The sequence below is a fragment of the Chaetodon trifascialis genome, chromosome 20, assembly GCF_039877785.1.
Source record: "Chaetodon trifascialis isolate fChaTrf1 chromosome 20, fChaTrf1.hap1, whole genome shotgun sequence".
NCBI classification, from domain to species: domain Eukaryota; kingdom Metazoa; phylum Chordata; class Actinopteri; order Chaetodontiformes; family Chaetodontidae; genus Chaetodon; species Chaetodon trifascialis.
The window spans coordinates 9,926,018-9,941,147 of NC_092075.1; the positions used below are offsets into that span (position 1 = coordinate 9,926,018).

Sequence of the window (15,130 nt, forward strand, 5' to 3'; positions counted from 1 at the left end):
GTGAAAATGAATACTGGATTGTGGGAAAAAAGCAGCATTGTTTTGATGCCTGCTGAAAGAACTTCATGATGGACAGGAGCCACAAAATCAGAGTTTCCATAGTGCTGTACGTTACTACTATTTATTTATTTATTTATTTATTTATTTATTTATTTATTTATTTATTTATTTTTAACCAAGAACCAAGTCCGCCATGTTTATGTCTACGTAGTAGTTTCAGTCTAAGTGTAAAAATATTAAACATTCCGACTCAATGTGCTGTTTCCCCCGCTGCTTCTCTGACGTCAGCCAGCTCTCTCGCTCCTCTCCCCATTCCGTGAATTGAAAGTTTATTTCAACCAATCCAGAGTTAGTAATTGTTGCCGAAACATTAAAAAGGTGATCCAAGAAGGTTTTTGTCGAGTTTTATTTTGTTTTTGATGCATTTGAAGAAGTTTTTTTAAAAATGCTAAAATTACTGTTTTTTTGAATGGAGTCTGGTGGCTTTGGCAACAGCGCTACAACAGCTGTTTCTGCTTAAGCAAAACAGATCTTACTCATCAACAAAGAAGTATCTCTGTATGGATTCTTTCCATAATAATGTCAGACACTTATTTGTAGGGTAGCACGGTTGCACAAGTGGTCACACTTGTCGCCTCACAGCTAGAAGGCCCCTGGAATCCCGCTGTGGGCGCTGGTGGCGTGTCCTCCACCACGCCTTCGGTGCCTGCTGCTCGAGGAAAAAAGGGGGCCTTTCTGTGTGGAGTTTGCATGTTCTGTGTGGAGTTTGCATGAACCTAAGGTTTCCTCCTTAAATAACTCCCACTAAAAACATGCAAGAAGATCACCAAAGGAAGGAGAACCGAAGCACCGAAGGAGAACTGGTCCCCGGGCGCTGACGTCGGCTGGCCGCTGGCAGCTGGCAGCCCACCGCTCCTGGTCTGCCGCGGAGGATCGACAGACCGAGGATGGGATAAATGCGGAGAAAATAATTTCACGGGAAGCATGCACTGTAAAAAAAAAAAAAAAAAAAAAAAAAAAAAAAAAGATTAGGTGACCCGACTTAACTATGTCAAGTCATCTTGTTGCTTTGACTGAGTTAATTTGAGTCAACTTCTAGTGTCAAGTTTTTTACACTTCAAAACATGAGTTCATGCAACATACAGTCTGTTGACTCAACTTCCTGTATCAAGTAAGATGAACTTAAAAATATTATTTGAGATAACTTTAAGAGATGTTGGTTGAATTTATTTTATTTGATCAAGTTCCTACAACTGTGGATCAAGTTGGCTCAACATGGAATACATAATTGATACAACTTACGATTTGTTGACTCAACTTTCTGTATCAAGTAATGTGGACTGGAAAACATTACTTAAGAGAACTAAAAAAGATGTTGGTTGAACTTATTTTATCAAGTTAGGGCAACATTATTATTTTTTCTCATGCTTTATTGCCAAGTTACTTGAGTTTATATTAAATATATTAATATTAAATATTAAATAATATCTACAAAGAATCTCCATGAGAATTAGACAAACTAAATATTAACCCAAGAAAAAATAGCTGAACAGACAATTCAATAAGGACCTTTATTTAACCCCCAACAAGTCCAACTTCAAGCAGCCTTGCTTCAAAATAAGTGTCAATGGATGTCGAGACATCAAAAAAGACCTTCCTTGGGACGTATTAAAAAAATAGCCCTTACACCCTCTAACACACTTTTGCTCACAAACTGAAATTACACTGTCCCACACATAAATAATAATAATACATAAAAAGAAGAGCACCCATCCTTTGGGGAAAAACAATAACTCTCCGAGTTCAACAGAGTCCTTTCTGAGTGAATGTTCAGAGTTGCTGCAGTAAATTCAATTCAATTCAATTCAATTCAATGTACCTTTATTTGTCCCGCAAGGGGAAATTCCAATGTACAGCAGCACCAGTAAAAGATAGAATTAGGTAAAAAATAGCAAGTATATACAAAAGAGTGTAATAACAATAAGCATTATATAAAAATAAGCATTATTAAATTATAAATTGTATTTGCGGACTGTTAGGTACAGGATGAATTGCACAGATTATTGCACCAGCTATTGCCCAGATTATTGTACAGATCATTTCCAAATGATTTACAGATAAATGCACAGATTATTGCACCAGTTTTTGCCCAGATTATTGCACAGGTAATTTACAGATGATTTACAGATAAATGATCAAAAAATTACTTTCAGCAGTTCTTGTTGTGTAGTCTGACAGCTGCAGGAGGGAATGACCTGCGATACCGCTCCTTCGCACACTTTGGATGTAGCATCCTATCACTGATGGAGCTCCTCAGTGCAGTGAGTGTGTGTTGGAGTGGGTGGGAGTCATTGTCTGTCATGGAGGACAGCTTGGCTGTCATCCTCCTCTCCCCCCCAAATTGCAAAGATTCATAAAAACAAACAAAAACATGTATCTGAGAAACTTGCTCAAAATGTTGAAAATGAAAACATTCAAACATTACTGAAATGTCCACTCTCTTGACAATTTCTCTATAACATCACATGGATTAGTGTTCCTCCAAACAGAGCAATAGAAATAAGTAAGAAAATGAAAACAAGGTGGACATATAATGGGCAATTAGTGTGCGTTTGTTCGGCGAGGAAAAAACACTTGCAGGACCACCTCATTGAGGGGCAGTTGCCCCAAACAGCACAGCCTACACTGAAGAGAAGTAACCCTGTACAGAAGAAAGAAAGAAAGAAAGAAAGAAAGAAAGAAAGAAAGAAAGAAAGAAAGAAAGATATACAAACATTATCAGCACAAAACACACTAAGTTCAGTTTCCTTATTGTGTATGTATATTTTTAGATGTGCAAAATACTGTGCATCGCCACAAATCTCCGAAAAATTGCACAGTTCACAATTAAAAGCTTCCAGATTTTAATGTATCCTAACATGAAATAAACACGACTTTATTATAAAGTGGACACACTTGGCCATGTCACTCATCTGAATGGTAAGTGATTACATTGTAAAAACAGAAGCCACATGGCAAAGCACTGACAAGACAGCGAGAAAAAAGAGCTTCTCATGAGTGATGTGTGTACCGTTACATTTTGTATCCATGGCAACGCACAGCGTTGGCAGCCATAGACATAATATACGTGCTGGAGCATAATCCAGCATCGCTGCCATATTGGGTGGGTCTCCGCTAGCACCAGAGCCAACCAAAGTCAACGTAAAGAGAGCAACTATGCCCCTATTTTATTTATTTATTTTATTTTATTTAGCTTCCCAGCCCCAGTTGCAAGCTTAACAGGGTAGTGTAAGATACTGGAATGACCTGGAATTTTAAAGCTTACTTTTCCAGGCCAATGAAGTGCCGAGGTACTCACCCTCTCAAATGCACATCGCCTCTCCTTAATCCTAAAGACACTCATTGTGAAAAACTTTCTCTCTGCTTATCTCTGGTTCTGGGTTGCTGTTGTTTCTTGCTGTCGGACGCGCACCAGAAGTATTGCCCGGAAGTACTGCCCCGCACACTCAAGTTCGAAGGTCAACGGTCGCCATATTGTGCACGGAGCGAATAAGAAGCGTCAGTCAATGAGGTGTCTACGTATATTATGTCTATGGTGGCAGCTGCTAGATGGAGATCAGACCCGGGTTTTTTTGGTCAATAGGAAAGGAGCTATATGCCGCATCGACCCCGCTTATTTCATTGGGGAAGCGGCTCATAGTTACCGGGCTGACACGTTTTTTTTTTTAATTTAAACTGGTCGACCCGCTTTCAAACGGCATAGGGCTCCTTTCCCACTGGCCAAAAAACCCACACGCAGCCGATGGGCTGCGTGTTGCCATGGATACAGAGTGTAACGGCACATCTGAAAACAATCACCTATAACTACGTGTTTATACAGCATCTAACTCTACATAAAAAATATCCATACACTACGGCAGTGGTCAGTGTTTTTCCACTCCTCTTCCTCGTGGAACATAAGTTGCTCTGTTATTTCGCTGCCTTGTCAATCCTGTGCCAGGTTGTTTGAGTGCGAGCAAAGCCTCTTGTACAAGTCGCAACGTCACGTATATTAGCGAGTTGATCCAGGTATAATATTCCCACAGTTGACACATTTTTCCGTAATAATAAAGACAAGTCTCGCACTGTTTCACTCCTATAAGAGTACACTGTAGGTGCCGAATACTTGTTACAGTCGAATATGAGGCTCAACCCTACATTAACTTGTTTCACTCTGGCGGCGCTAGCTAGCTAGCGCTACATGCTAAAGGATTTCCGAAAAAGAACGAACATGAAATATTCATCACAGGTTTAATATCTTGACGGATCATTTGAGATGGAGAGACATTAGACGACCAATGCACATTACCAACAGATGAACTAACTAAGCTAAAAATAATTTTCAATGTACTTACTGGACGACTCGGCTCCGAGGTAAAAAGATGGCGGTGGCTCAACATAAAGTTCAACACTGCGCGTGACGTTACATTGCGGGCGCATGCGTGTTGGTTGAAATGCCCACCTTGACGTATTTGCTGAAGTTAACTGAATGGATTATCGTGGGTTTTTAATGAGTTTCTGCGCTTTTTTCAAGTTGCAGTTGTTTGAACTCTTCTTACTTTGTTGTAATGGGCAGAGTTCTCTCAGCTTGACAGCAATAGTCCTTCTGACTAAAAGCCCAAATCCCTTTTAACTGTGTAGTTCCACTGTGTCCCGCTCTGAGCTCACGCAGAAACATGAAATTTGACTTGAAAGTGTTCCTCGATACCGGTCGATGAATCTTCTTTCACACATGCACACGGACAGTCAATCTGGTTGTATGTGAACGTGCAGGATAGCAGACCTCCACCTGCCCAGCAAGATCACGGGACTCTGCCGTTCACCTCAGGCGCACGAGTACATCGTTTGCATGAAACTGTGGCCAGGTAAGACTCACTATGCAAAAAGTACACATTTGAATAACATGCCTAAAACTCAGTGATAGTTCATGATCTATTTGTAAAATCTACGGAGAAATATAACTGTTTTTGACAGTGTGGCAGTCGCTTTCGTCCCGAAGTGAGGACTCGTTTCGATCCGGGAAAGTAATCAGTATGCTCTGCTGAGTAATTCGGCTTAAAGAATTGACCATGAGAAGGTTTTTAAAGTGTTTTTTCAGTGCTTCATCAATTGCTTGTTAGATCAGGCGAATTGAACTGCGTTCGTCTATGGCTCATCGAAGCTATGGCTTGTTGGGTGCTTCCTGACATTAACGGATCATTAATGTAGCGTCTTAGCTGACATATTTCTGTTCTATATTTGTTTTATTTTGTATGGGGCAGCAATCTCTCCACATAATTGGCTGTTCAAGGTCAATTATAGGTAGGGTTGCCACCCGTCCCGTAAAATACGGAATCGTCCTTTAATTGACAATTAAATGTTGGGACGCTATTTGTTCCGTATTTTCACAAATGTCCAATACACATGTCTGTCACACACACACACACACACACACACACACACACACACACACACACACACACACACACACACACACACACACACACACACACATCAACACTAAATCTAACAATAATGAACAAAATAAAACACAGGAAATACTAAGGCCAGCAAAATTGTCGTGAGGGGATCTACGCACTACTACGACTGGGAAAGTTGTGGAATGCTCCAAAAACACCTGTTTGGAACACCCCACAGGTAAACAGGTTCATCAATTTTAAAGCTTACTTTTCCAGGCCTTAAAAAAAAAGAAAGAAGGAAAAAATGTACTGAGCAGGTATATATGGGAGCTTGTATGTATGTATGTGTTAAAATCAGTGTATATCACAAACATCAGCAGTTTCAGTCCAGGCTATTATAGAATCTTTGTCATCCTAAAGCTGTCAGGCCAGACGGTGTGTGTGTGTGTGTGTGTGTGTGTGTGTGTGTGTGTGTGTGTGTGTGTGTGTGTGTGTGTGAGTGAGAGTGTGTGAGTGTGTGTGAGAGAGAGAGAGAGAGAGAGAGAGAGAGAGAGAGAGAGAGAGAGAGAGAGAGAGAGAGAGAGAGAGAGAGAAATCAAATGAACAATCAAACTGTTTCTTTATTAAAATCTAAAATTAATTAATTTATACATTTATTAATATGCCATACCATATGTCTGTTTCATGCTCTTTAACAAAGACAAAGTACTTCAGCATGAAAGCATTTGTTTTTAATGTGTGACAGCGTCCTGTTTCATAACTACATCTCTGACGTTTGTAACAAACCAAACCGTGTGAAAATTGGGTAAAAATTAGAGGAGTTATGATGATAGTTGTAGCTGGACATACACTTTCCTCCGTAGAAATAAATGCACTGGGGACGCATGGGAGACCCATCCAAGATGGCGGCCGCGCTGAACGTCAGCTCCAATAGGAAGCGGCAGTCAATGAGGCGTCTACATATATTATGTCTATGGTTTGAAAGATGTGGTTGTTCACCAGGCAGGGAGGACCTAACCAAAAGGTGGTGTTTGTTGCATTATGGGAAATGTAGGATCCAGCATATTAGGAGCTTTACCCATACTAAAAGTAAGGATATATCAGCCCCTGTTGCTTAGATTTAGGTCGTTCTTTTTTTAAGTCCCTAAACTTTATGGAAATGGGACATTAAAATAAATGCAGTACCTCTCTAATAGGATTAATTGCAGTAAAATTAGCCATAGAAGAATTGTGCACGAAAGACACACTTTGCCAAACAAATGTACCAACCCACACATCACATCATTCAAAATGTAACTGAAGACAACACAGAGCACTGACTCATTCATATCTGTATTTTGCCAACAGTGATTAACGTGTATAGACATATCTGTGCACTGAAAAACATTTCACTGCCAACAGGAAAATGTAGAACACTTAACTTTAGAGTTCAGTAGGCCATGATATAAAAAAATGAATTTCATCTCTACAGTCTAGAAATGCTTTCCTCAACTCCTTTAATCCACAATCATGAAAGACTGCATCAAATCATTTAAGGTGGTTTGCGGAGATAACAGCAGACGCCATTCATCCCTCAAACCATCTTCCCTCCGTGTCAGTTCTCTGTCTGCGTCCTCCTCAGAGTCTCTTCCTCATCTTCCCCTTCTTTTGACCCCCCCGTCCAAACCCTGACTTCTTAACTTCTCCGAGGAACTGTTTGTTCTTGGCTCGGAGCTTCTTCATGCCTCCGCTCTGCAGGAACTGCTGCTTCTGCCGTTTCTTGCGCTGCTTCAGGATCTGCTGGTTCGTCTTCAGCTCTAAGCGGACTCTGCGGCCACCGGGTGTATTCTGCTGGCCCGTGGGTCTCTGGAAGTTGGGGCTCTGGGCGTTAAGACCTCGCCGGCCACGACCACGACCACGACCTGGGAGACGGATGATACAGAGGCAAGGATTAAGAAAACAAATATTACTTATATTGCTTGAGGTTCGTCTGAGTTTTAGGAATATTTTGACATTTCGATACCACTCTCTTATCTATTCATTACACGGACAAACAGATTGTTAGAGTATTGATCCCCTAAGGAAATTCATTTCCCCCTGCTGCCAGTCATTGTGCTAAGCTAAGCTGTTGGCTGTAGCTTCATATTTAGGAGATATTCTTCCACAAAATATCAAATGATGTTGATGTTCTCCTACCTCCTGCTGGCCTCCTCTGTCCTCCTCCTGTTTCTCCATCTGAGCCAGATCCTGTGTCATCCACCCTGTATTTTTTCTTCCACTCCTCGTAACTGACATGCCGTTAAGTGATACAACACCTGAACAATACGGCTAAACATTGTCAGAGTGAGAGAGAACAGGAAGAGCAGTAATAGTAACCAGGTACACAAAGAGAGATTTTGGTGGAAGGATACAAGTTCTTCTTGTTCTTCTTGTTCTCGATGACCTGACCGCCATCTGTTCTGATCTTCTTCTTCTGGTCTTCCTTTCCCGTTTCTTTCACGAAGCGCTTCCTCTTTCGATCCCTGAAAGTGACGCAGAGGCACTGAATTATGGTGTGAAATGGAAAACTAAGAACCAAACAGCCTTAGAGTAGATTTAAATTTTTACCATTTCATCATGTTTTTGTGCTGGTTCAGCCGCTCTCCCTCATCTCCCATAAGGTCCAGGACAGCCGAGGAGGCCTGCTGTTCAAAAGCAGTGCCCTCTCCGCCGAGACTTAACCTAACATCACACAGAACATGAACCACACAGATAATACATTTTAATCATGATGTCACCCCCCCCCCCCCCCCTAAATCTCAGTGGTTCCTGCCTCACCCTCTCTCAGAGTTGAAGTCTTTGGGTCTGTAGGGGATGTAATACTCCTCATCTTTGCCCAACTGTTTGCTTCTCTTCTTCTTAGGCTGTTCTTCCCCATCTTCCTGTAGGCCGCTCCTTTTTCCACCTACCACAGCAGAGAACACCCCCTGGTGGAGACATTAAGAACTACATATCAAAAAATGCTGCCGTGCTTGTGCAATTATCCATCCATCCATTTTCTATACCACTTATCCCTTTTGGGGTTGTGGGGGGTGCTGGACCCTATCCCAGCCATCAACGGGCGAGAGGCGGAGTACACCTTGGACCGGTCGCCAGTCGATCGCAGGGCACAAACACACAACCATTTACACTCACACTCACACCTAGGGGCAATTTTACAGTCACCAATTAACCTAATGAGCATGTTTTTGGTCTGTGGGAGGAAGCCAGAGTGCCCGGAGAGAACCCACGCATTCACAGGAAGAACATGCAACTTCACACAGAAAGGCCCGACCCGGGGATCGAACCGGCGACCTTGTTGCTGTGAGGCACGCGCACAACCTGCTGCGCCTCGCAAAGTCTCACTTGCGAGGCCTTGTTGTTTTTCTTTATCTTATGACATAATATGCTGAAAATGTTGGTGTTTTACACTGTGACTCAATGAATAACACAGAGGAATGAGAGTTTCTTGCCTTTAGATTGACCTCTTTGCTTATGGAGGATGGGAAATCCTCGTTGTCAGCGGAGGTGGAGCTGATGGGCTGCTGCAGCTGGCTTTCTGCAGCCAGGCTGTCTCTCTGCCTGTTGAATTTATCCACCAGCCGCGTGTCTTTGGAGCGTTTGGTCCTCATCACCTCGCTAGCCAGTGTCTTACTGCTCGAGTTGATTTCGAAGATAGTCTACAAGAAGACAAGGACGGGTTAGCAGGAAATTGCAGCACTGTGAAATATTTGTGTTTTTATCTACTGCAACTAACCGATTTGGATTTGTAGCCTTTGATGGCATCAACTATCTGAAGGTGCTCCAGTTCCATTTTCTCCATACCTGACCCTGAAACGAGATTAATCGAATGCTGTTACCAACAACTTCCTCTGCGTCATCATTCCTGTTTTTGTCACAGATCCCCCTCCTCCAAACTGACCTAGTAATGGATGGACAGCAATGGTGGACACATCCGTGCTTTTGACCCTTCTGATGGACTCAGGTGAGGGGTTCGGTCGAGATTTCAGATACTGCTTGTAGGCGTTCTCTGAGACCCGATGCAGGTTCTGCAGGTCCTGGGAGTTTTCGTGAGCTGCGATCAGATGGGTACTTTCATCATCCAGGATGCTCTGAGGGACGCGACCAAACACACCGTCTGAATCTGGAGGAAGGACAGGAGAGGTTTAGATCGCAGACAGTGACAGCACAGAGGGAAAGACTGTGACCAGCAGCCTCAGATGTGTAGCACCTCAATCCAAAGACCCGGCCGGTGTTCTGCAAAGCTTACCTTCTGTGCGTTCAGCTGTGGCGAACTGAACAGGCCTTCCAAGAAAGAGGTGAAGGTCAAAGACATAAGGCATCTCATCTTGACAGATCATACTGTAGGCTGTGCCACTGCGCCCAGCACGTCCCACACGGCCTGATGGGAAAGAGACAAGCAATGACCAAATAATCCTCATTTACCACACCAGCTCGATCACTCTTAATTCAGTGCATACGCCACTTACCGACTCTGTGCAGGAACAGCTTGGCCTTGGAGGGGAAGTTGTAGTTGATGACATTGTCCAGCAGGGGGATGTCTATACCACGAGCAGCAACATCAGTCACAATTAGGACCATGGCCTTCCGATGCACAAATTTCCCGATGTTGATCTTCCTGGCAGTCTGATCGAGGGAACTGTAGATGTAGGCACACTCCACGCCTTCTACAGACAGCAGCTGGAGACAAAACAAAACAAATTAATCTTAAATCAAAGCTGATTTTTAAAAAAATATGAGGAAAATACACAGAAAGAGAGATGTATGTTACCTCCTTCAGGTACTCCACGTGGTGTTTGGTGGCTGCAAAAACCACAGTCTGCTCCTGAGGCTTCACTACGTTCCTCAGCAGATGAAGCAGCATTGCTGCCTTGTCATCCACACGCAGATGGAAAAATGACAGCTGAGGGAAGACAGGAGAAAGATTAAGATTTTATCATCGTTGGACAGACATGAAGTGAGGATTTAGCACCAAGATTTAGATGCATCGTGCACCTTTATTCATGAATGAATAATGAAGGTTGTTATTTTTTAGGGGTTTCTCACTCGTGATGTTGGTAAAAGCTAGCAAAGTTTATATTTATAATTTACCGTGTCCTTTCTTTACCTTAATCTGGTCACTGAGCTTAGAATCCACATCCAAACGAATCAATACTGGTTCAGTCAGACCTGGAAATATACAACAATTGAATGTATTTAATGTATTTAGTCAGCTTAGGTCTTATCGTGAATATTATTATGACGATGATCTTAAAAACATCCTGATGGCAGCATGTGAAAAAGAACAACAGTCATTTCTCACCAGCTCTGGCAAACTCCACCAGCAGTTTGGGCAGAGTGGCAGAGAACAGCAGAGTCTGTCTGATGTCTGGAAGCCTCCGGATGATCTCCTGAAGCTGCTCGGCGAAACCCATTTCAAACAGCCTGAGGGGAGGGAGAGCGCCGGCACATTCACACGTTGTAATTCAGTCCAGGTTGTGAAATGAAAATGACACCTTTAAATGCACAACCTGCATTTCTCACCTGTCAGCCTCATCAAACACCACGTACTCCACATTTTGCAGCTTCAGGTTCATCTCCTTGATAACGTGCATGAGACGACCAGGGGTACCGATGATTCTGAGGAGCGAAGCGCAGAGATCGGGATTAAAACATGCAGTGAACGGATGGGGAGAAATAACACGATCAGTCGGAACCACAAGAAAACACTCACATGTCAGGGTTTTCATGAAGAGCAGCAAATTGATCATCCATTCTGGGAAAAGAGCAGAGACATTTACAATCATTTCAGAGTTAAAGGACGATGGTGCGGATCTCAGAGTATAACGGAAAACACAGGAATATAAAGACATCACACACCTGTCTCCACCTAGGATCAAAGCAGTCTTGAGGCCGGTGAATTTTCCCAGCTGCAACAGCACAAAGAAGGGAAAAAAACATCAGCGACAGCCTGTGTTCTCCACACACACAGCAGATTAACTAAACCCAGTTAAAGTTTTGTAACACCCAGAAAACACTGCTTCATGTAACATCAGCCAACTTCAACACTCAGTCTGACCTCTTTGGTGAACTTCATGGTCTGCAGGGCCAGCTCTCTGGTGGGGGTCAGGATGAGGGCCCTGGCTCCTGTTTGGGCTTGAGGGGCCTTCAGCTTCTCAAACATTGGCACCAGGAAGGCAGCGGTTTTACCACTGCCAGTCCTAGCCATGGCGACCATATCTTTGCCATCCAAAATCACTGGGATGGTCTGAAGGAGTGAGGAGAAGGATTGGGCGTGAAATACTGTGCTGTTAGAAGTCATGGATGTTTGATTATGGGATCCTGAGGGGGTGCTGACTTACTCTTCTTTGGATTGGAGTAGGGACTTTATAACCCTTCTTCATAATGCCTTTATATACAGGGTAACTGAGACCTGAAATCATACATAATGTAGTTCAACAGCATTGCCTCTTCGGCTCAAAAGAATATATACAGGTAGACTTCCAATACTGTGAGTAGCTAGTGGACATGCAGTCCTATCTGTACACTCTTTGCTGGGTCTTACCCATGGACTGAAAGCCTCCAGACTTCTTCTTCTTCTTGTTTTGGGCTCTGACCAACTGCCTGGTGTCAGGCTCCACATCTGACAGGCAGTCTGACGAGGCAGGGAACCGCACCAGTTTCCTCCCTGGCTGTGAGTCCAAGAAAACACAATAACAACTTGTTAGCGACGTGAAAAATGTATCCATGAAAAATCGATATATCTGAATTTATCTCAAGTTTCTTCTGATGTTAGGAGGCATTTCCTCAGGATGATTCTCACAAGATACACTAAAAGTAGTAATGTACATGACATATGATGGATGTAGACTTGAAATAATGGATGGCACAGTAACAGCTCATTTCATTGTACCAATGTTAATGTCTCAGAATAAGTGTAACTATAAAGTGACAGATGAGGTGACAACAGCCATTGTATGCTGAATGGTATATGGACGGCAATGTGGTATTTAATCCATATAAATGACTACTCAAACCGATATTAAGTCAATTACATGCTAATTTATATATGTATCACACATAAAGTATTAAGGGGGCATCCGGATTTGAACCGGAGACCTCTTGATCTGCAGTCAAATGCTCTACCACTGAGCTATACCCCCTACAACATGAGCTGTTCAGCTCATGATACAAAGAGTCTGTAGCTGCTACTGTCAATTCACATGAACTGTATTGTCGTGTGTATACATTGTGTTTATATAAGGCTGAGCGCGTTGTTTTGAAGTGTTGTTCCTTACAGAATCATCGTCTTTCACTTCAGCAGCCAGCTCAAAGTCTCCGCTGTCAGAGTCAGCCTCCGCGTCCCTGTTGGCTGTATATCTCTTCTTCTTCGTCAGTTTCTTCTTTCTCTGCGCCATCCTGAAGCTTTAAGGCTCCTCTAAGAGTGCGGTCGGCAACTTTGCTGTGCAGATGATGAAACAAAACGGCACCAAATTCCTGTTCAACGAAGCTCAGGACATCTCAGCACATAACAACACGGCAGGCAGACATGTTGGAAAACACGTGTGGGCTTCCTCTGCTTCTTCTTCTTCCGTTTTCCGCTTTGCGTGACTGCTGGTATGTTACTAAAAGCTCAACATCGCCATCTACTGACCGCTATATCGAGGTCCAATCAGTGTACTCTAATAATCTACAATTCTGCATATTTTACTCCACTTCCACTTCTTCTTAGGCCATTATTTTGTAGGCTGTATAATTTCTATTATCTTTAACTCTTTACATCGTCTTAAAACGCAGTGTCTGATGTAACAATATCTAATTTACTGACAGAGGATGCAGAATTGATAAACTGTACTTCAAAGCCAATTATGCAGCAGCTAAATCGAACCATATAATAGCATTTTCCAGTCTTGCTTTTTCCATCCCCCTCAAATCCCAAATTGATTTAACGAATTCAGTGAGGACTAATTTTTGTTTGAAATTAATAAGCCTTGGTGAACAGGAAGCAGAAGAGCACCATGCTGTCTCATAAGTTGCAGATTTCAGGCTTATTTAGTTCATCTTTTAAGAATAAGCACTCAAGATCTCACAAGCTTTTTTAATTTCTTGTCAAACAACTTAATTTAATTAACAGTACTAAATCAGTTTTTGCAAGCATGGAGTGACATCATCTCTAAGTTTCATCACCCATTGTTCATCCATCTATTGCAGAAAATGGAACCAGGGATAGATGCTTGGTTCACATGTTAATTTTAAAAAAATTACCTTTTGCTGGCTTTTCTCCTGATTTATCAGAGAGAATATACAGCATCTTCCTCACATTATATTGTGTTAGCACAGACTTCTCTATGCAGATTCTTTGAATATAAATTGCACCCTGTCGCTGTAATGTCTCTGATGCAGGTGCTTTATCCCTCGTCCTCAGACAGAACACATAAATTCAAAATCTTTGTTTATACACCGTGATAATTTTCTGTTTCCTTTGAAGCTAAACTGAATCTGAAGTTGTATAACTTAAGGAAACACTGACAGGTCATCTGCGAGCAAAGAGTGCAATAAGCATTATTTGTCTTGTCAATTAAATTAACTGAATTAACTTTTACTGGGATTATTTCCCTTTAGTAATACCTTTATCCACATTTATTACCATTATATAATCAAAATGTGTAATTTCCATGTCTTCAATGCATGATGTGACAACAAGAGCTGGCAGGTTAAGTCTTGCAGTTTGAGGAAAATGAACAAAACTGTTTCATGACCTAAAGTTGGACAGAGTTGTATATCTCAGCCTCTGCAAACCCATGAAGTGTTAATATATTAAATAATATATAATAACTTGGAATACTTTTAGGCATGTATGTATGAGAAGCGTAAAAATTCATGGTGTCAAAAAAGATGATACGAGCGCTTTTTTTTATTGCATAACTTTTCATGAAGTCACTGCATAGGACATTTTGGCAGGCAAAGCCTACCAATCCCTGCAACAACTGTCACACCTACGTTACTGGAATCCTGAAATATTCTCCGAGATTTCTCCAAAAACATAAGCTTGCAGAATCGTTATTTTTCAGCAAGCATTATGCACCATGGTAATTTTATGATTCGGCCGTATTTATCACACACGCTCTGAACTAAATAAGTCATTGTTTGAAACAGTGTTAGTATTAAACACAAAGCCGCATTTTATCATTCCTTGTCATGTCATCCCTGATGACATAACAAAACAGAGCTCTGCCTCCATTCATAAATATTACCCTGCCAAAGCTTAAAACTAATCTTGCACGACCAGTTGAATCTGTAAGGGGATCAAATGTGAGTCTCTTACTTGAACTCTCATTTTGATTTTGCCTGAAACGGTTTAGGATAAGTAATTTGGTCAAATTTTTGTCCTTGGGAGCCTCCAATAATCCATGCATTCACTCCTTCTGCACATTGATTATTGGGCAGTTTAAATGTCAGTGATGTATCCCGCATGCAGGTTTCATTTGAATGTGAGGCCAGCTGCTGCTCAAGAAAACAGCTGCCCCAAACATCAAAAACCCAGATGAGCTCTGAGGTGTACAGTGTGTTATTCATTAGGAGCCAGTAGGGAAAGGTCTCCACTGTGTTTTCTTCCTATTTTTTAATAAACTGTGTTTTTGTTTTAACCTCATTGGAACGCATGTGGTTTTTATGATGTGTAATATTAATGAAAC

General features: G+C 42.0%; 1 protein-coding gene and 1 non-coding gene across 2 annotated transcripts; both read right to left on the reverse strand.

The window, feature by feature from the left end:
- Positions 1-6,039: 6,039 nt before the first annotated feature.
- On the reverse strand, positions 6,040-13,007 carry ddx54 (DEAD (Asp-Glu-Ala-Asp) box polypeptide 54). Its single transcript, XM_070989713.1, has 20 exons — positions 12,734-13,007; positions 12,001-12,127; positions 11,798-11,868; positions 11,515-11,703; positions 11,316-11,365; positions 11,170-11,211; positions 10,980-11,075; positions 10,759-10,880; positions 10,564-10,625; positions 10,228-10,359; positions 9,926-10,136; positions 9,706-9,837; positions 9,358-9,579; positions 9,193-9,266; positions 8,909-9,115; positions 8,235-8,383; positions 8,025-8,138; positions 7,829-7,939; positions 7,614-7,705; positions 6,040-7,339 (listed from the first exon to the last, which is right to left on the reverse strand). Exons 1-20 carry the CDS (start codon positions 12,851-12,853, stop codon positions 7,056-7,058), a joined length of 2,607 nt encoding a protein of 868 aa, XP_070845814.1. The 5' UTR covers positions 12,854-13,007; the 3' UTR covers positions 6,040-7,055.
- On the reverse strand, positions 12,527-12,598 carry trnac-gca (transfer RNA cysteine (anticodon GCA)). Its single transcript has one exon. It is a non-coding gene; the product is annotated as a tRNA-Cys (tRNA).
- Positions 13,008-15,130: the final 2,123 nt, after the last annotated feature.

Excerpts from the sequence above, each read along its gene's own strand:
- ddx54 (XM_070989713.1), bottom strand. The coding sequence starts at position 12,853 with ATGGCGCAGAGAAAGAAGAAACTGACGAAGAAGAAGAGATATACAGCC. Across the intron at positions 11,212-11,315 it reads TTGATCCTAGGTGGAGACAG|AATGGATGATCAATTTGCTG; the intron begins GTGTGTGATGTC and ends CTCTTTTCCCAG. Across the intron at positions 10,626-10,758 it reads GGTGGAGTTTGCCAGAGCTG|GTCTGACTGAACCAGTATTG; the intron begins GTGAGAAATGAC and ends GTATATTTCCAG.